The sequence below is a fragment of the Nanorana parkeri genome, unplaced genomic scaffold (assembly GCF_000935625.1).
Source record: "Nanorana parkeri isolate BGI_ZX_2015 unplaced genomic scaffold, ASM93562v1 scaffold362, whole genome shotgun sequence".
NCBI lineage: Eukaryota > Metazoa > Chordata > Amphibia > Anura > Dicroglossidae > Nanorana > Nanorana parkeri.
Window position 1 is genome coordinate 860,582 of NW_017306630.1, and position 20,531 is coordinate 881,112.

At 40.4% G+C, this 20,531-nt stretch overlaps 1 protein-coding gene across 1 annotated transcript in view; it reads left to right on the forward strand.

The window, feature by feature from the left end:
- Positions 1-20,531, forward strand: part of KCNH4 (potassium voltage-gated channel subfamily H member 4) — a 151,795-nt gene that overhangs the window by 95,347 nt on the left and 35,917 nt on the right. Inside the window, exons 2-3 of the mRNA XM_018558836.1 lie at positions 13,368-13,601; positions 13,744-13,875. Of these exons, the coding sequence (XP_018414338.1) occupies positions 13,368-13,601; positions 13,744-13,875 (366 nt within the window). The remainder of the gene's footprint in view (positions 1-13,367; positions 13,602-13,743; positions 13,876-20,531) is intronic.

Genomic DNA, 20,531 nt, shown 5'->3' on the forward strand with positions numbered 1-20,531 from the left:
GGGGGGCTGTACGGCTCTCAGGGGGGGCTGTGTGGCTCCAGGGGGGTTGTATGGCTCTCAGGGGGGGCTGTGCAGCTCCCAGGGGGGTTGTTTGGCTCTCGGGGGGAAGGCTGTGCGGCTCTCACAAGGGATCCGAACACAGATCGTCTCTGTAGTCAGTAGGCGATCCGGGCAGGTCACAATCAGGCAGCGGCAGCGACCTCTAAACATGCATATTAGACAGCCGATCGCAGGGGCGTCTCGGGGTCCTAGCGAGGAGGAAGCAGCCGTCTAATGTGCCTGTTTAGAGGCCACCTCTGCCTAATTGCAACCAGCCCGGATGGCGTACCGAGGCGATCCGGGACGGTCGGATCTATTTGCATTGGGGGTTCCTGAACCTGGGCTCCCGTGCCAGCATAGGTCTAAATGGGCCCTTGTTCTTTAAGTGAATGAATAGCCAATATTTTCTTTTTCAGATAGAGAAGGGAAAGAGTTGAAACACCAGTATGCTCATATTTTACTATTTGTGTCTGATTGGGTAGACGTACCTTCACTTCCTGTTCTGGAGATGCTGCAGGAAGTTAGAGTAAACTTCTACAAAATGAGAGGAATTGTCATTGGATCATGAATCTCAAGTTGGAGATTTAACCTAATCTCTTGATTGGGTGACAGCAGCAAAATATTGAATTTTCCATCACTTAATGGTAAACAGGAGAAATAGAGAGAATAGATTTCCACGGTGAAGTAGAAGAGAAGAGAACAATCTAGGACAACATACCCGAACTGGTAAGTGAGCCGAATTCAAACAATTTTCAAAAATCAGCTATTTTGGCCAAGATTGTTCACTTCTCCTGCCTTCTCCAAACTCTTCACCCTTTTGTGAATAACCCTGTAAGACATGGCAAACACCAGCACTTTTCTACATTGCTTTTAGGTCTGTATACTGCTATTCTTTAGGCCAGCGGTTCTCAACCTGTGGGTCGCAACTCACTGTTGAGGGGGTCGCAGCATCCACTTCTGCTGAGCTAGGTGAGAGGCTCCTCAGCCTCCTCCTAGCGCAGCAGTGTCAGTGTCAGTCAGCGGGAGGACAGCAGAGGCTGTGAATATAAAAGTGCCGCTTTACACACTCCCTGGCCGCTGCAGTGACATCTAGTGGTCGGGGAGTGTGTACAGCAGGGCTTTTCTATTCACAGCCGCTGCTGTCTACCTGCCTCCCATACATCGTGAGCTCTGTAGGAGGCGGGCATTTAAGCAGTGCTGGGGCTGAGAAGGCTGCATGGAGACAGAGCAGGTAGCAGGGGCTGTGGAGGGCTTGTATTCTTATGAGTGTGCTTCTATTTTTAGTCCCAAATCCAGCACCTTACTAATTCTGGCGTCCAGCGTCTTACTAATTCTGGAGTCCGGCGCTCTGTTGGGGGTCACCACAACTTGGCAAATGTTACCAAGGGGTCCCGGCCCTAGAGAGGTTGAGAACCACTGCTTTATGGCCATGCTTTTCACACAGTTTTATGATTACAATAATTATAGTATGGTGTAGTTCACTAGCTAATTTATCTATTTTCCCTGTCCCAAAATCCTGGCTTGTATGCAGAGTTTGTAGACCTGTGCAGACTTAAATTTATTGGGCTGAGACTGGCTTTGACTTTATTGCAATCTGTCTATCAAGCTGTAGGTTTAAAAAAAAAAAAAGAGTATATGTAAGTATTGTTAACTACCAGGAAGAGCGGGATAGCTTATCAAGAATGTCACAGGGAAGTGTTACTGAACAGTAGCTGTACATTAATTTCTTTGGTTCTCAACAGTTACAGTGGCCTGCCTTGATAAATTACTCCCTTGCATCATTAAGGCTCACCTTTTGCTTCATGTGTTCCCCCCGCAGTCATCCCTAGGATGTGTACCACTATAATAAAAACTCACCAAATTAATAGCATTGATATGTTGAGTAATGAAACAAGACTAGAATTTGTTATGTTAGGCATGTTGTTATTACTGTTGTATTTGCTGCTACATGGTTGTATGGTACAAATGGGATCTATTAAAAATGTTGCAATATATCCGACCGTCAGCTGGTTCATGGTTTATCCGAGTACTGGCTGGGGATAACCTCGAGGGATACCATATGTTCTTGTATTTCTTCCTTGAGCCAATTCCATTCTTGTTCTACAGAATTAAATATGACCTTACGGTTTATCGCATAGACCTATCACACTGCTGTTAGATAAAGTGGATTTATTAAATGCATCCGCATCTGGTGAGGACTGGCAAGAGAAGTCAGCCTGCATAATGCATTGAAGAGGGACAATTTTAAGGTTTCTCATGCCAGCTTGATATAGGTACTCTTCAGAATAGAGGTTACAATGTTGTGAAGTGATTGAAGTCAACCAATGCTCCAGATAGACAGATACAGCAGGCACTTTTCTTTTGTGGGCACTCAAAAGGTCAGTGGCTAACATGGATGAGTTATTTTAATAGCATTCATTATATTATTTGACTATAATTTTCTCATAAAAATTTCAGTTTACACACATAAATAGCTCATAGTTGTGAAATATATTTTTTTCCCCATGAGCAAAAAAATGTCAGTAGTAAAAAACAATTTCTACTAAATTTGTATTTACCTTTTCTTCCCTTCTCAATAGACACCTCATATAAGCTCAAAGTTATTGCTAGGCAGAAGCTAGTGATATTTTAAGAAGTGGTACTATCGTGAAAATCTTTGTGAATTCCCTTTTACAGCATATATACTAGGGCTGGGCAAATTAACGATTAATTACCCGATTAGATCGATTTACCCGATTTGATCGATTAAAATTATTTTGATCAATAATGAAAACACTCACCTCTCCACCGGCTACCGGGTCTTCCGGGAGTCCCATCCCCTTCCCTTCGTTAGCCGACGAATCCACTTTGGCCGGTGATCTGTCGACACTTATCGAGTTCTGCGACCGCCTGACTTCCGGTTTCGTTACAACTAACAGGTTTGCCCACAAGTTATTCCTAAGATTTACTAAGAATTGCAGGCCTTCAATACATAACACCAAATTTCCATGCAAAAATTGTACCGCTTTTGGTACAAAATTCCTGACATAATCATACCACCAGGGAGGTTAAAAAATTTTTGGATTAATCGAACACGAAAATTTTAATCAGTAACAGCCCTAATATATACTATATTGCCAAAAGTATTGGGACGCCTGCCTTTACATGCACATGGAACTTTAATGGCATCCCAGTCTTAGTCCGTTGGGTTCAATATTGAGTTGGCCTTTTGCCACTATAACAGCTTCAACTCTTCTGGGAAGGCTCCATAAGGTTTAGGAGCGTGTCTATGGGAATGTGTGACCATTCTTCCAAAAGCGCATTTGTGAGGTCATGTACTGATGTTGGACGAGAAGGTCTGGCTCGCAGTCTCCGCTCTATAATAATCCCAAAGGTGTTCTATCGGGTTGAGGTCAGGACTGTGTGCAGGCCAGTCAAGTTACTCCGGCCCAAACCGGAAGGGGCCATCCCCAAACTGTTCCCACAAAGTTGGGAGCATGAAATTGTCCAAAATGTCTTGGTATGCTGATGCCTTAAGAGTTCCCTTCACTGGAACTAAGAGGCCAAGCCCAACCCCTGAAAATCAGCCCCATATCATAATCCCCCTCCACCAAACTTTACACTTGGCACAATGCAGTCAGGCAAGTACCGTTCTTCTGGCAACCGCCAAACTCAGACATGTCCATCGGATTCACCGACAGACAAACGTGATTCGTCACTCAAGAGAACACATCTCCACTTCTCTAGAGTCCAGTGGCGGCGTGCTTTACACCACTACATCTGAAGCTTTGCATTGCACTTGGTGATGTAAGGCTTGGATGCAGCTGCCCGGCCATTAAAAACCCGTTCCATTAAGTTCTCTACACACTGTTGTTGTGCCAATCGGAAGGCCACATGAAGTTTGGAGGTCTGTAGCTATTGTCTCTGCAAACAATTTGTGACTTCTGCACACTGTGCGTTTCAGCATGCACTGACCAGGCTCTGTCATTTTACGTGGCCTACCACATTGTGGCGGAGTTGCTGTTCCCAGCTGCTTCCACTTTGTTATAATACCACTAACAGTTGTCCGTGGAATATTTAGTAGCAAGGAAATTTCACGGATGGACTTATTGCACAGGTGGCAACCTATCACGGTACCACGCTTGAATTCACTGAGCTCCTGAGAGCGACCCATTCTTTCACAAATGTTTGTTGAAGCAGTTTGCATACCTAGGTGCTTGATTTTATAAACTTGTGGCCATGGAGGTGATTGGAACACCTGAATCCAATGATTTGGAGGGGTGTCCCAATACTTTTGGCAATATAGTGTATATTTCATAGAAAGAAGAGGTGGTGAAATACCACATGCATTATTTACAATGATAGCCTGGGGTTTTCCTTTTAATAAATGGACAATACTATATTACAACAAAACAATGAAAATTGTTGGAAATACATATACTGATATGTAATTTGTCTTTTGAGCTGTAGAACTCCCTGTTTTTTCACAATCCCATACTCATACATATAGGGGTCTATTCCAAAATAGACCCCCAAATCTTAAAGAATCCCCTTCCATTTGCCATCCTTTAATTCTAAAGTAGAAATCCCTACTGCATTACATATGTCTTTTTATGCACCCCCTCCCTTAAAAAAAGAAGAGGTATTACTTATAGTATCCAGTGTGCTGTTAGCTTTTTTGGTTTAGGCAAATGACAGCTAGAATGTCATAGGCTCATCTGTGTGATCCACTAAACCCTAGAAAATAAAACTACAGTTAAATAATTAATCTTATATAATCCCTAATATACACTAAAAATAAAAATAAATAAATAAATAGTAAGGGTGGAATAAAATAATGTCTTCCAATGTCACTTAATTTCGTACGTAAGGCCTCAGATAATGTAATTATTTTGTCAACTCCTCAGGCAAAACAAAACCAGTAGCAGATAAGGATCGCAGAGGCCCATAAGCAACAAAACAGTCTAAACCACCCTTTGACATTTAAACGTTGTTGCTCTGTTTGTATATGTGCTTTTTCCAAGGAGTCAACTGGTCAGGGTTGGTGTTCAACGAAAACACACAAGACAACTATACAAAAGTAAAAACAGCTATAGCTAGTAGTAGTTGATAAAATTCAACTGGATTTGTTCTTTAATGTTGAAGGGTGTTTTGCTGCTCATCCGTATTTCAAGCTTTAATGAATGTAAGAAACATACCCCAGCATTTATAGCCACATGGGCTATTCAGGCAAATGTTGGTTGTCCAAAAACCAATATTTGACAAAAATTCACTACTCCAACCATGTAACTTAATTATTTAACATTAGTCCCAGATTTTCCTTGGTGATTGGACTAATGTGTTAAGGTTACTAAAGTAACCATGTGGCAATAAATGCTGGGCTTTGTTCATGGCACTCATTATAACTTTAGAAGATGCTTGCATAATTAGCAAAATAGGATTTTTGTCTTAATTCTTTTTTTGGGAGAAAATCACAGGACTCGGAATTAATTTTTGCACCACTTGGTTATACAACTACCTTCTGGTGATTGGACACTAGCAAATCAATCAAAGCTGCAGGACAGCCCTGCATAACTTCTCCCACTTTCAGAGGAGTGGTTATGTTTCCTGTGATGTATTCAACACACATTACAGGACAATTTAATTTGTAGACCCCTGGGATATTCAAAAGTAGTCCAACAGAAGAGCAGGAAACACAGCAAAGCTACAGCTAATAGGCCCAAGGAAAGAACTACCTCAACAGGGAACTAGAACTAAGAACAGAGAAACTAGAACAGAGGCGATTTCAAGGGTTACTGGAACCTGACGTCAGCAAAGGCCTGCACATTTGGCAAAAACTTGATGAAAGTGTGGGGGGCATGTCCGAACCAGGTCTCCGCATCTAAACCCTAACAGCGACGATCTTCACCCCAATCCGCAGCTCCTCTCACCCAGCTTCCTTCCCGCGGTCCCCCTACGATTCAGCGGTGCCGGTCACGATGACAAAGAGGGGTAAAAGGACTCCACAAGGACTCCACATACCCTAAAAGCTGACTGATTTCTATCCAGCTAATCAGTCAGGAGAGGCACAAGATGGCACTGGCTCCATGCGCCCTTCCTCTGACAGGTCCCGCTCCCCTCGGTCTGACGGCTCCATGAATAACGGGGTTTCTCCTGCTCCTTCACTGCCAACACAACAACATGGTGAGCCATCCCCACCTGACTCCCCTACCACACGTAGCCCTGCTAAGAGCAAATGCGCTAAAGGATCTGACAATTCTTCCACTCTCCCCACAGCTGTTCCACACCCTTCTACTGTGCCCTCCTTGTCATTAGAAACATATCATTCTAGCAGACTACATGCCAAGGAGCGCTCTGAATGCAGGGTCCACTACAAAGCACATTACAGGCCAGACCCCCTGATAGTGACCCTTGTCCTTTTGTTCCCCTGTTCAGTAGTGTTTGCTGTAAAAGCAGTATGTTTATCACTGTACAAGGCATATGTGCACATTTTGTAGTCCACTGAACTATAAAAACCAAGGCTTAAACTAACATTGTGTGCGCTGCATTAAAGTTCTATCCATATGTTATGGGTTTTTCAGGTGATGAGGGGGATGCTGACTCTGCATACATTGAGTAAGCTTCTTCTATAAATTAAGAGAAAGAGAAGTTTCTGATTCAGTCTCATCCCCTCTTAACCTTGCAGCTTTTATGATTACTGTTACCATAACAACATGTTTACTGAGATGCTATTTGATGCATTTTTAGAAACATGGCAATAGACGTTGGTTGAACTAGAGACTAATTTAACCTTTTGATGTATCTGAAGCCATGCTCAATGTCTGAAAAGTACAAGGGATTTTAACTCTTTAGGGTACGTAATGTTGAATGTTATGTACCCTGACATTTAACATTTAGTAATTAGTATTTGTTTTGTGATCTTCATTTATTGACTTGTACCTGAATCTGAACTCTCTGCTTTTTAATCTCCATGAGAAGTTAGGAGAGTTGTCCCCTGATCCAGCGCTAGACGAGGGTAAGGACGTATGGGTGTGGATTTTAATGCTCGGTGTGCAGCTTCTTTTAAGTGTGGACCGGGGTGTCCGACGTTTGTCAATGAGAACAGAAAAAAAAGAGGACAGAAGCACTACTACCAAAAAGTGACTTAGGGGAAAATAATAATCGGAAGTGCGGTAAATACCAACTCACCATGAAGTGAGTGATGACGCGATACCATCGACGAGGGGTGGATTGATGGGAATCCTGAGTGTTGTGGTAGGGTAGGGTTCCGGATAGATGGTGACACTTGAAAGGATGGCCTGTGAGGTCAGGGTGTTTTACCCTGCATCTCTGCTAAAGCACAGGCACCTACTCCCTGTGTTCTCTGTGATCTGCATCCCAGGCACCCCTTTAGCTCACTACTTTAATCCACTCCATAAACCCCAAAGCTTACCTTCTCTTGTGCCCCTGTCCACAGACCCTGACACATACCACACAAACTTTCTCTGTTGCCTTTATTGAAGTGAACTGGGATAGACAGCTTACAGTGGCTAATGAAGACTAGAGACAGATAATAGCCAGCACATCAAAAATAAAAATGGTTTTTCTAAGGTTCCATAGATACAAAGACTACTATCTTTAAAGGACACAGAGGCCCCCTTTTTCAAGGTGACAGACAGAACCACAACTACCATGTTACATGCTCAAATGGCCATAACATGGGTCCACCTGGGACCTCCCCCAGCTTTTTAATGCATTATGCCAGATCCCTGTGTTCCATAAACTAAAAAGGAAAATAACATACCTGTAGAAAGAGCCCTGCAGTAAAAGTACCACTGTTGATCATGCTCAAACTGGAAGCATCTTTTAGCTCCTGTGTCACTTTTCTGCACTAGTCAGCAAATGCTAGACATTGGTATGGTAACCATCACCAGGGCAACTGGAAAGCATTGCCAACTTGTCAAAGCAACTCAAAATTGTCAAAATAGAGGCCAGCAGCGGGGTACAAAAAGAGGTGATCTCAGAGATAGTACAACACAAGGGACAGCAAACAAAATGAGCTTGATGATATAAATGTAATGCAGCAAACAGGGCAGCAAACATACAGAAATAACACCTGACTGACTGACGAATACATAGAAGAATAACAATAAATGGTAATGATTTACAAAATTTCAATAAGCACAGCAATAAAATTAATGCAGTGTATCTTGCAAAATATGCAAGTTACTAAAAAGCATCACAAATCAACACTAGATACAAAAAAAAAAAACAAATGTTCTTGTAACATACAGGAGAATGACAAGTTTGTGTTGAAACCCCTGGAAATACGGTCTGCAATGTGTGAATCCAATATGTTTCTCTATGAAGCAACATGAGGTTTCTTTCCCAACCGCAATTAGATTTGGGGAGGTGTTCAATACCCAGTCCTTTCAATCGCAAGATAGGTGCTGTGCATTTGGCTTATCCCTGTTTATGGGGGTTATTTTGGTGGTGATTCTCAAGGGCAACACAGATGTCACTCCAGTGATTTTGCAGTTTGGCTTGAAGGGACCTGTCAGCAGAAACATTTCAGAAGATAAATACTGTACAGTGGTCTATGTTGCAATAAAGAAATTGCATAGTTAATAGGACCGCCCTCTGTGCAGATTAAAAACAAGGTGGAACAACATAGGAATGCATTGCACATATTGCACTTTTGACATTTAAAACAACCCTTTCCTCCCCCCACCCGATCTGTCTCCACTCTTGTCTTTCCCCCTCCTTGTATGTCCCTCACTACGGTGGCGGTAGCCCTGTGAGGGACAGTCATCACCTTAACTAAGTAATTACCGGGCGATTGCTATTAATATGTCATGTCTGCTGTCGCTACCACTGTTATATAGCAATACCAATGTTTACATCACTATGTTCGTACACACACGATGTTCGTGTCAGTGTATCGTTTGATAAGTACTTTACTGGAAAAATAAAAAACTTTTTGAAACTAAAAAAAAAAAAACAACCCTTTCTGTTTTGAAAAATGCTTCCCTCTAGAATCAGCTCTATTCAGGAGTACTCAATGCTTTCTCAAGAAATTTTTTCCTCATGCTTGCCATTTTAGGCCATTCACTCTGGGGAAGTTCTTGCATGAACTTTGAATTTGAGAGGTTCCGATGCACACGGAAAAGTGCAAAATGGCCCTACTACCAGGAAAGTGACAGCAAACCTTGAACAAACTTGGTTGAAATTAATTATTTTATAAATGCAATTCAAAAATTACAAATTCATCGAATGTGGTCATTGTACATAGGCCAAGAGTACATATAAGTTTGTATAGAAGGGTGCTACTGAACTACCTATAGTTGTACCTAAGATATATTTGTACGTTGTATATCTTGTCTTCAAACTCAAAACCAATTGAAAACCTGTAGCATTAACTTGGCCATGAAACTGATGGAAGAGATCAACAGAAATTGTCTGACTGCTGCAGTGCCCTTTTCATTTGATACATTAGTGTACAATGAACGAATGTCCACATTTGCTAGAGGGTATACAATTTCAAATGCAATCTCCTTTAGTTTTAAAAGTATGTAAATTATGTTGGTAATCTGGGTAGTCCCGCACCACTATGGCACACCCTTTATCTGCAGGTTTAGGTATTATCCCTCAATCTTGTTTGATGGATGTAATGGTTTCTATTTCATTTGTGTCCCAATTGGAGTAGGAACTCCTGTGACTTACCAATTGTACATTGTCACTACAAATGGTTTTTATGTATGTCTGACAGTTCCAAAATTACTGTGTGGTATAAAAGAGTTTTGAGTTTGAATTATGATGGATTCTAATCTTTAGTATTCTTATATGTAGAGAAGTATTTCATGAGCTTTACCTGTCTCTAAAATTAAAACTAATTTTACATAAACTTTTGAACACATTTAACTTGCTAGTGGGGCAAAAGTAAAGTCCTCTGCTCAAAGGCTTTCTTTCACCCATTGTGAGTGGACAAGATGACAAAATTATTACCGGGTTTGATTGTTGTGTTTTCTGGGCTTCTGTGTGAACGTTAGAGTACTTTGTCACCTCTCCTGGGTCAAATACTACGTAACTATGTAACCTCTCCTGGGTCTTCATTTGTGGAAGCCACCTGAAGATAGGACCCCTGTCGTCCTATACATGATGGGCCTGCTAACGGTGCTGTGTTACTATCTGTGGACATTTTTAGTCAGGAGATTACTTTTGGGGGATATTGGTGGTTGTCTTCCTTGTGATCGGTTGTCACCTGTAAAATGCTAAAACCGTCGGTGTTGTTGGCAGAAACCTGTAATCCAGGCATATGCCTTCCCTTCATTATGATCCTGGCAAATGTATTCATACATTTCACAGCTATTTAATTTAATCCAAATATGCTTGTACTTCTGTCTCAATACATTACAACCCAGTAGTGACAGTAGAATCTGTGCTGGATTTTTCATTTAACATGGGTTCCAGTGCAGTGATCTCCCAAGTGAGTTGACAAAGTTGTACTTTAACCTCTTCTGTTACCAGTGACATGTCATAAAAAGAGTTTTGATTGTTTTATCCATTTTATAGAATTTAGGCTTTTGTTGCTCTTTTGTAGGCTGATTTTTTTATGCTAAATCCACAGGGGTCTTTTTGGGCCCGGTAGTATACTGCTAAAGTGCAACTTTGTAACTCAAGATCAACACATCTTTTTCTCAGACGTTTGTAATCTCTAGGTAGGTTCTTTGGGGTATCACTTTAAATTACAATGGTGGGGTTTTGCCGGGAAAAAGAATAGCTACAATTTCTTTGGTTTAAAGGAACACACTCCTATACAATCTTCCGAAAGTATCTCCATGTATAGCTTCAACACAGGTGTTTTTCTGTGACTGCATGTTAATGGTCATCAAATCCCCTTGTGGTAACATAGATTTAAGGAGTGCTGGTAATGGTTATGACCTTTAGGATAGTACATTTATCAACAGTCCATGCCGCACATACATCTTCTGGCGCAATAATGAGGGGAACTTGGGTTCTTGGCTTATAGTTCATGATACCCAACACATCCAAAACAAAGGTATTACATTTTGCTATCAATTCATAGATACAGAGGACACCGATGTTTCGAGGAAACGGAGATTCCCCTTCCCAAGGCGAAATACAGAACGATAACTATCATGTAGACACACTTATATACATGACCGAATTACCATAACACAATTCACCTTGCACCTCCCCCTGCTGCACACCAAATTTCCCTGTTTCCCTAATCCTGAATAAGGAAGATAAAATACCTGTATGAAAAGCCATGCACTCAGGATAGCGAGAGGTCTGTAGGTGTATACATGAGTTGCACTAATGAGAAAGAACGGCATCTTTCAACACCTGCAGCACCTTAGGGCACTCCCTCCAGCCAATAGTCTGCAACGCTACATAACGGCATGGTGCCCATTACTGGAGCAACAGGTAAACATTGCCAACTTGTTGTTTTAAGCATGGTTCAAAACATGTCAATCCCAAGGATTATACAACACACGGGCCACAAACAAAATTAGATCAGTTACATGAATGCAATGCAGTGAACTGGGCAGCAATAATACAAACATTACACCTAACTTTGACTGACAAAAACATAGAAGAATAAAAAAACAATACATGGTAATGACTCATAAAATACCAATAGATATAGCAATACAATTAATAACGTGTATCTTGAAGTCAGCAGGAGAGGTAAGCATTCTTCTTTGCTGGTTACAGGCTTTAGGGGCACTTGTAGTATGTTACCCAACTTGCAAAGCTGATCAGTTGCTGGACTATGTTTATTTAATTGAAATCTGGTGGTATTATTTTATGAATTTAATAAGTTATGTTTTACTAATCTGGCTATAACTGTTCTGGTAAATGAGCTTTATTAATTGTTATTCACAAGGGGGACACTGAATCTGGACTAACACATGTTTGCAGCTGTAAGACTGTCATCAGGATATCTGCCAGCACGGTTACACTATAATTAACAGTAGCTGGCCAGAATGTACTGCAAATTCCATGCTATACTAACCTACTAATTTGAGCCCTAAGAAATACATCAGGCACTCTTACTATTTTTGTTATGATAATCCACAAAATGATTAGCTATTTTTTAGGATCTATGCATAATGCATTGTATCTGCCTTCACTAAGAAAGAGGACTCTGTTCAACGAATTGACAGCTGCCAGTAACTGCAGACATTTTTAGGCATTTTACCTGCAGACAATTGCTCCTGAAAGCAGACTGTCTGTGTTCAGGGAGAATCGTCTGCAGGTAATCCCAGCATGTGCGATTAGATACGAATGGCCATAAATGGCTGTATGCACTGGCAGGTGTCATTGCTTTTACCAGAACCTCCTGTCCGCAGCTGTTCACATGAGTCTCTTGGAGCAATTTCCATTCAGAAGGGGGACATTTGAGAGGAATGTATTTTTCTCTTCTAGATCTAGCTGTGTTTGCATGTTTGCCTTGAGACCAGTAACCTGTGCAATCCACTTATGTGGGCATCACTGTGAACAGTAGCTCAAACAATAACTCGATTTACACTGTGCTCACTTCCATCCAGGCAACTGAATTGCTAAAACAGGCCTAGGTGTTATCTATTGCTTGAAGCAGCCACAGGTGAGACCTCTCAGCTGTTAACACATAAAGATTATAAATAGATTTTTACAGTTGACATGAGTTATTACGCAGTATCCTCAGTATCACCAGTTTAGTGTTCTTGGATGGGATTTCTTCTTGATAAGAACTAAACTAGGTCTATAATACCCATGAGAATCCAGCATGAAGCAAAGAAGTTCTACTCCTAAAGTAAAGATTCTTCTGTCTTAATAATATGAAATAATTAAGATAGCATGGTTACTACATAAACAATGCAGATGCTAAGTAATATAATACATTTAGTTTTCATTTTCCAATGGCCTGTGTTTTAATTATGGGATGATTTTTTTTTTTAATGCCACTTTAAACTCTATTTTTTACATACATTTTCCAAAATCATAGTGTGGAAAACTGATCATTTTCAAATGTCTTACCTTTTCTCATATGGTAAGACCATTCTGACATCTTGTATATGTGCACATATGACAGTAAGTCTCAAATTTGTGTTGTTTTAGTAACTGTTAGGTGTATACACACTCAGTTACGGATTAAAAAATAAGACATGATTTACTAGAGAGGATGGTGGTTCTATTGTTTGAATACCTACAGAGTGACAAAGTCATACATTGCAAGATAGATCTTGAAGGGACTTATATTTTGAGTTTGAGCCACATATGATAATTCCCCTACTGTTTGAATATCTTTCAATATAGCTGTAAGTAAAGCTTGCTCTCATATACTTATTTCTCATTTCCCACAGACAGTAACTTTCTGCTGGCCAATGCCCAAGTCCAACATGGCTACCCCATTGTCTACTGTTCCGACGGCTTCTGTGAACTCACAGGTTTTGGCCGCACAGAGGTCATGCAGAAGAACTGCAAGTGTCGTTTCCTGTATGGGGTGGAGACCAGTGATACTGTCCTTCAAGGCATTGAGAGTGCTCTGGAGGAGAAGCAGGAATATCAGGCTGAGGTTTGCTTTTACAAGAAAGATGGTGAGTCCATAAACATAACACTATTTATTTTCTTCCATAAGGACATCATTTTGTTTCTCTGAATTTGTCAATGCGTGCTAAATTTCAGATACCAGCTTGTTAAAAGTAACAAAGAGCTCATGCCTCTCTTTTTCAATGACAGGAGATCTATTCTGGTGCCTGCTGGACATTGTGCCCATCAAAAATGAGAAAGGGGAGGTGGTGCTGTTTCTTTTCTCATTTAAAGACGTCACGGAGCAAAGGATGAGAGCCCCTCATACTGATAAGAAGGATGGTGAGTACAGAAGCTGCTAGGCCATAAAACTCATATAATGAGGAAACTGAACGGCACCGTACAAAAATATGCTAGTTTGTTCATACCATACATATCACTGTGTCATTGTTAAGTTTTTCTTTAAAGTGTTATTAAACTGTCCAAGTTAAAAAATCATATTGCAGCACACCTCATAACCACTTATAGTAACAATTATGTGCGCGCTCCCGACCGGGACTATAGCCGATGTGGGCAGTCATGTGACCATTACATGATCTGCGGATTGTGTGCTTCCTAACAAGAAAAATAAGGATAAATTACTGTAAAAAAAAATAAGGTTTTAATATTAGTTTAACTTTCTTTATTCTTTAAATTACATGTAAAAATATATTAAAAACTGAGAAATTGGATGCACATAACATAACATAAACATAAAGTGAAATATGAAATTTCTTAAAGGATGAGTGCTCTTTAAAACAAAGTGTACATATCCTTTTTGCTCCCCTCCACTGACTTAACAGAAATCATCCTACCCCTCCACAGTTGTATCCTTCCCTAATCCGATTCTCGTGGTCTCCAGGAAGTGTTTACATGCTGCACCACAGGTCCCTCTTACTCTGCGCCACACCTGTACAGTCGAGCCCCATAGACTTCTTTGGGGCTCATCTACCTCTACCTCCTGAACAGGAGAGGAGCCACATAGGACTCTACTGTGCAGATGTAACCAGGAGAGAGAGGACTTGTGGGGCGGGATGTCTACAACCACAGTAGGCTCATTTGCAGTGTGGTAGGGCGGGATCTGTTAGGCCAGGGGAGGGAGGGCCAAAAGCATTATTTTCCAGTTTTGGATTGAGTGTGTAAGGAATAGAACTCCTATCAGATTTTCACTGCTATCTGGGACTATGATAAAACAGATTTACTCTCACTTCCTGTCCTACTGACAATGGTTTTTTATACTAAAGGAAAGCATTTTTATTTTTGTTGGTATTACCCTCACTTCCTTACTTCCTTTCTCACAAAACATTGTCAGCAGGACAAGACGTCAGGGTAAATATCTTGAATGGAGTTTTGGGTAGCAGTAAAAACCTTGAAAGGGGTTCTATCCCTTTCCCATTCTAGCTAAAATGAAGAAAACATTTTTTTGGCTGGACATAAACACTATAAGAAAGGATAGTTTACAAAGACAGTGTATTACGGTTTATCACTGCATGGATACCGAATGTACTGAACCAAGAACCAGACCCAGATTTACCAACAGGAATAGTCAAGAAAGGGCTATGAACCCTCGCCAGGAACTCCTGTGACTTACCAATTGTACATTGTCACTACAAATGGTTTTTATGTATGTCTGACAGTTCCAAAATTACTGTGTGGTATAAAAGAGTTTTGAGTTTGAATTATGATGGATTCTAATCTTTAGTATTCTTATATGTAGAGAAGTATTTCATGAGCTTTACCTGTCTCTAAAATTAAAACTAATTTTACATAAACTTTTGAACACATTTAACTTGCTAGTGGGGCAAAAGTAAAGTCCTCTGCTCAAAGGCTTTCTTTCACCCATTGTGAGTGGACAAGATGACAAAATTATTACCGGGTTTGATTGTTGTGTTTTCTGGGCTTCTGTGTGAACGTTAGAGTACTTTGTCACCTCTCCTGGGTCAAATACTACGTAACTATGTAACCTCTCCTGGGTCTTCATTTGTGGAAGCCACCTGAAGATAGGACCCCTGTCGTCCTATACATGATGGGCCTGCTAACGGTGCTGTGTTACTATCTGTGGACATTTTTAGTCAGGAGATTACTTTTGGGGGATATTGGTGGTTGTCTTCCTTGTGATCGGTTGTCACCTGTAAAATGCTAAAACCGTCGGTGTTGTTGGCAGAAACCTGTAATCCAGGCATATGCCTTCCCTTCATTATGATCCTGGCAAATGTATTCATACATTTCACAGCTATTTAATTTAATCCAAATATGCTTGTACTTCTGTCTCAATACATTACAACCCAGTAGTGACAGTAGAATCTGTGCTGGATTTTTCATTTAACATGGGTTCCAGTGCAGTGATCTCCCAAGTGAGTTGACAAAGTTGTACTTTAACCTCTTCTGTTACCAGTGACATGTCATAAAAAGAGTTTTGATTGTTTTATCCATTTTATAGAATTTAGGCTTTTGTTGCTCTTTTGTAGGCTGATTTTTTTATGCTAAATCCACAGGGGTCTTTTTGGGCCCGGTAGTATACTGCTAAAGTGCAACTTTGTAACTCAAGATCAACACATCTTTTTCTCAGACGTTTGTAATCTCTAGGTAGGTTCTTTGGGGTATCACTTTAAATTACAATGGTGGGGTTTTGCCGGGAAAAAGAATAGCTACAATTTCTTTGGTTTAAAGGAACACACTCCTATACAATCTTCCGAAAGTATCTCCATGTATAGCTTCAACACAGGTGTTTTTCTGTGACTGCATGTTAATGGTCATCAAATCCCCTTGTGGTAACATAGATTTAAGGAGTGCTGGTAATGGTTATGACCTTTAGGATAGTACATTTATCAACAGTCCATGCCGCACATACATCTTCTGGCGCAATAATGAGGGGAACTTGGGTTCTTGGCTTATAGTTCATGATACCCAACACATCCAAAACAAAGGTATTACATTTTGCTATCAATTCATAGATACAGAGGACACCGATGTTTCGAGGAAACGGAGATTCCCCTTCCCAAGGCGAAATACAGAACGATAACTATCATGTAGACACACTTATATACATGACCGAATTACCATAACACAATTCACCTTGCACCTCCCCCTGCTGCACACCAAATTTCCCTGTTTCCCTAATCCTGAATAAGGAAGATAAAATACCTGTATGAAAAGCCATGCACTCAGGATAGCGAGAGGTCTGTAGGTGTATACATGAGTTGCACTAATGAGAAAGAACGGCATCTTTCAACACCTGCAGCACCTTAGGGCACTCCCTCCAGCCAATAGTCTGCAACGCTACATAACGGCATGGTGCCCATTACTGGAGCAACAGGTAAACATTGCCAACTTGTTGTTTTAAGCATGGTTCAAAACATGTCAATCCCAAGGATTATACAACACACGGGCCACAAACAAAATTAGATCAGTTACATGAATGCAATGCAGTGAACTGGGCAGCAATAATACAAACATTACACCTAACTTTGACTGACAAAAACATAGAAGAATAAAAAAACAATACATGGTAATGACTCATAAAATACCAATAGATATAGCAATACAATTAATAACGTGTATCTTGAAGTCAGCAGGAGAGGTAAGCATTCTTCTTTGCTGGTTACAGGCTTTAGGGGCACTTGTAGTATGTTACCCAACTTGCAAAGCTGATCAGTTGCTGGACTATGTTTATTTAATTGAAATCTGGTGGTATTATTTTATGAATTTAATAAGTTATGTTTTACTAATCTGGCTATAACTGTTCTGGTAAATGAGCTTTATTAATTGTTATTCACAAGGGGGACACTGAATCTGGACTAACACATGTTTGCAGCTGTAAGACTGTCATCAGGATATCTGCCAGCACGGTTACACTATAATTAACAGTAGCTGGCCAGAATGTACTGCAAATTCCATGCTATACTAACCTACTAATTTGAGCCCTAAGAAATACATCAGGCACTCTTACTATTTTTGTTATGATAATCCACAAAATGATTAGCTATTTTTTAGGATCTATGCATAATGCATTGTATCTGCCTTCACTAAGAAAGAGGACTCTGTTCAACGAATTGACAGCTGCCAGTAACTGCAGACATTTTTAGGCATTTTACCTGCAGACAATTGCTCCTGAAAGCAGACTGTCTGTGTTCAGGGAGAATCGTCTGCAGGTAATCCCAGCATGTGCGATTAGATACGAATGGCCATAAATGGCTGTATGCACTGGCAGGTGTCATTGCTTTTACCAGAACCTCCTGTCCGCAGCTGTTCACATGAGTCTCTTGGAGCAATTTCCATTCAGAAGGGGGACATTTGAGAGGAATGTATTTTTCTCTTCTAGATCTAGCTGTGTTTGCATGTTTGCCTTGAGACCAGTAACCTGTGCAATCCACTTATGTGGGCATCACTGTGAACAGTAGCTCAAACAATAACTCGATTTACACTGTGCTCACTTCCATCCAGGCAACTGAATTGCTAAAACAGGCCTAGGTGTTATCTATTGCTTGAAGCAGCCACAGGTGAGACCTCTCAGCTGTTAACACATAAAGATTATAAATAGATTTTTACAGTTGACATGAGTTATTACGCAGTATCCTCAGTATCACCAGTTTAGTGTTCTTGGATGGGATTTCTTCTTGATAAGAACTAAACTAGGTCTATAATACCCATGAGAATCCAGCATGAAGCAAAGAAGTTCTACTCCTAAAGTAAAGATTCTTCTGTCTTAATAATATGAAATAATTAAGATAGCATGGTTACTACATAAACAATGCAGATGCTAAGTAATATAATACATTTAGTTTTCATTTTCCAATGGCCTGTGTTTTAATTATGGGATGATTTTTTTTTTTAATGCCACTTTAAACTCTATTTTTTACATACATTTTCCAAAATCATAGTGTGGAAAACTGATCATTTTCAAATGTCTTACCTTTTCTCATATGGTAAGACCATTCTGACATCTTGTATATGTGCACATATGACAGTAAGTCTCAAATTTGTGTTGTTTTAGTAACTGTTAGGTGTATACACACTCAGTTACGGATTAAAAAATAAGACATGATTTACTAGAGAGGATGGTGGTTCTATTGTTTGAATACCTACAGAGTGACAAAGTCATACATTGCAAGATAGATCTTGAAGGGACTTATATTTTGAGTTTGAGCCACATATGATAATTCCCCTACTGTTTGAATATCTTTCAATATAGCTGTAAGTAAAGCTTGCTCTCATATACTTATTTCTCATTTCCCACAGACAGTAACTTTCTGCTGGCCAATGCCCAAGTCCAACATGGCTACCCCATTGTCTACTGTTCCGACGGCTTCTGTGAACTCACAGGTTTTGGCCGCACAGAGGTCATGCAGAAGAACTGCAAGTGTCGTTTCCTGTATGGGGTGGAGACCAGTGATACTGTCCTTCAAGGCATTGAGAGTGCTCTGGAGGAGAAGCAGGAATATCAGGCTGAGGTTTGCTTTTACAAGAAAGATGGTGAGTCCATAAACATAACACTATTTATTTTCTTCCATAAGGACATCATTTTGTTTCTCTGAATTTGTCAATGCGTGCTAAATTTCAGATACCAGCTTGTTAAAAGTAACAAAGAGCTCATGCCTCTCTTTTTCAATGACAGGAGATCTATTCTGGTGCCTGCTGGACATTGTGCCCATCAAAAATGAGAAAGGGGAGGTGGTGCTGTTTCTTTTCTCATTTAAAGACGTCACGGAGCAAAGGATGAGAGCCCCTCATACTGATAAGAAGGATGGTGAGTACAGAAGCTGCTAGGCCATAAAACTCATATAATGAGGAAACTGAACGGCACCGTACAAAAATATGCTAGTTTGTTCATACCATACATATCACTGTGTCATTGTTAAGTTTTTCTTTAAAGTGTTATTAAACTGTCCAAGTTAAAAAATCATATTGCAGCACACCTCATAACCACTTATAGTAACAATTATGTGCGCGCTCCCGACCGGGACTATAGCCGATGTGGGCAGTCATGTGACCATTACATGATCTGCGGATTGTGTGCTTCCTAACAAGAAAAATAAGGATAAATTACTGTAAAAAAAAATAAGGTTTTAATATTAGTTTAACTTTCTTTATTCTTTAAATTACATGTAAAAATATATTAAAAACTGAGAAATTGGATGCACATAACATAACATAAACATAAAGTGAAATATGAAATTTCTTAAAGGATGAGTGCTCTTTAAAACAAAGTGTACATATCCTTTTTGCTCCCCTCCACTGACTTAACAGAAATCATCCTACCCCTCCACAGTTGTATCCTTCCCTAATCCGATTCTCGTGGTCTCCAGGAAGTGTTTACATGCTGCACCACAGGTCCCTCTTACTCTGCGCCACACCTGTACAGTCGAGCCCCATAGACTTCTTTGGGGCTCATCTACCTCTACCTCCTGAACAGGAGAGGAGCCACATAGGACTCTACTGTGCAGATGTAACCAGGAGAGAGAGGACTTGTGGGGCGGGATGTCTACAACCACAGTAGGCTCATTTGCAGTGTGGTGGGGCGGGATCTGTTAGGCCAGGGGAGGGAGGGCCAAAAGCATTATTTTCCAGTTTTGGATTGAGTGTGTAAGGAATAGAACTCCTATCAGATTTTCACTGCTATCTGGGACTATGATAAAACAGATTTACTCTCACTTCCTGTCCTACTGACAATGGTTTTTTATACTAAAGGAAAGCATTTTTATTTTTGTTGGTATTACCCTCACTTCCTTACTTCCTTTCTCACAAAACATTGTCAGCAGGACAAGACGTCAGGGTAAATATCTTGAATGGAGTTTTGGGTAGCAGTAAAAACCTTGAAAGGGGTTCTATCCCTTTCCCATTCTAGCTAAAATGAAGAAAACATTTTTTTGGCTGGACATAAACACTATAAGAAAGGATAGTTTACAAAGACAGTGTATTACGGTTTATCACTGCATGGATACCGAATGTACTGAACCAAG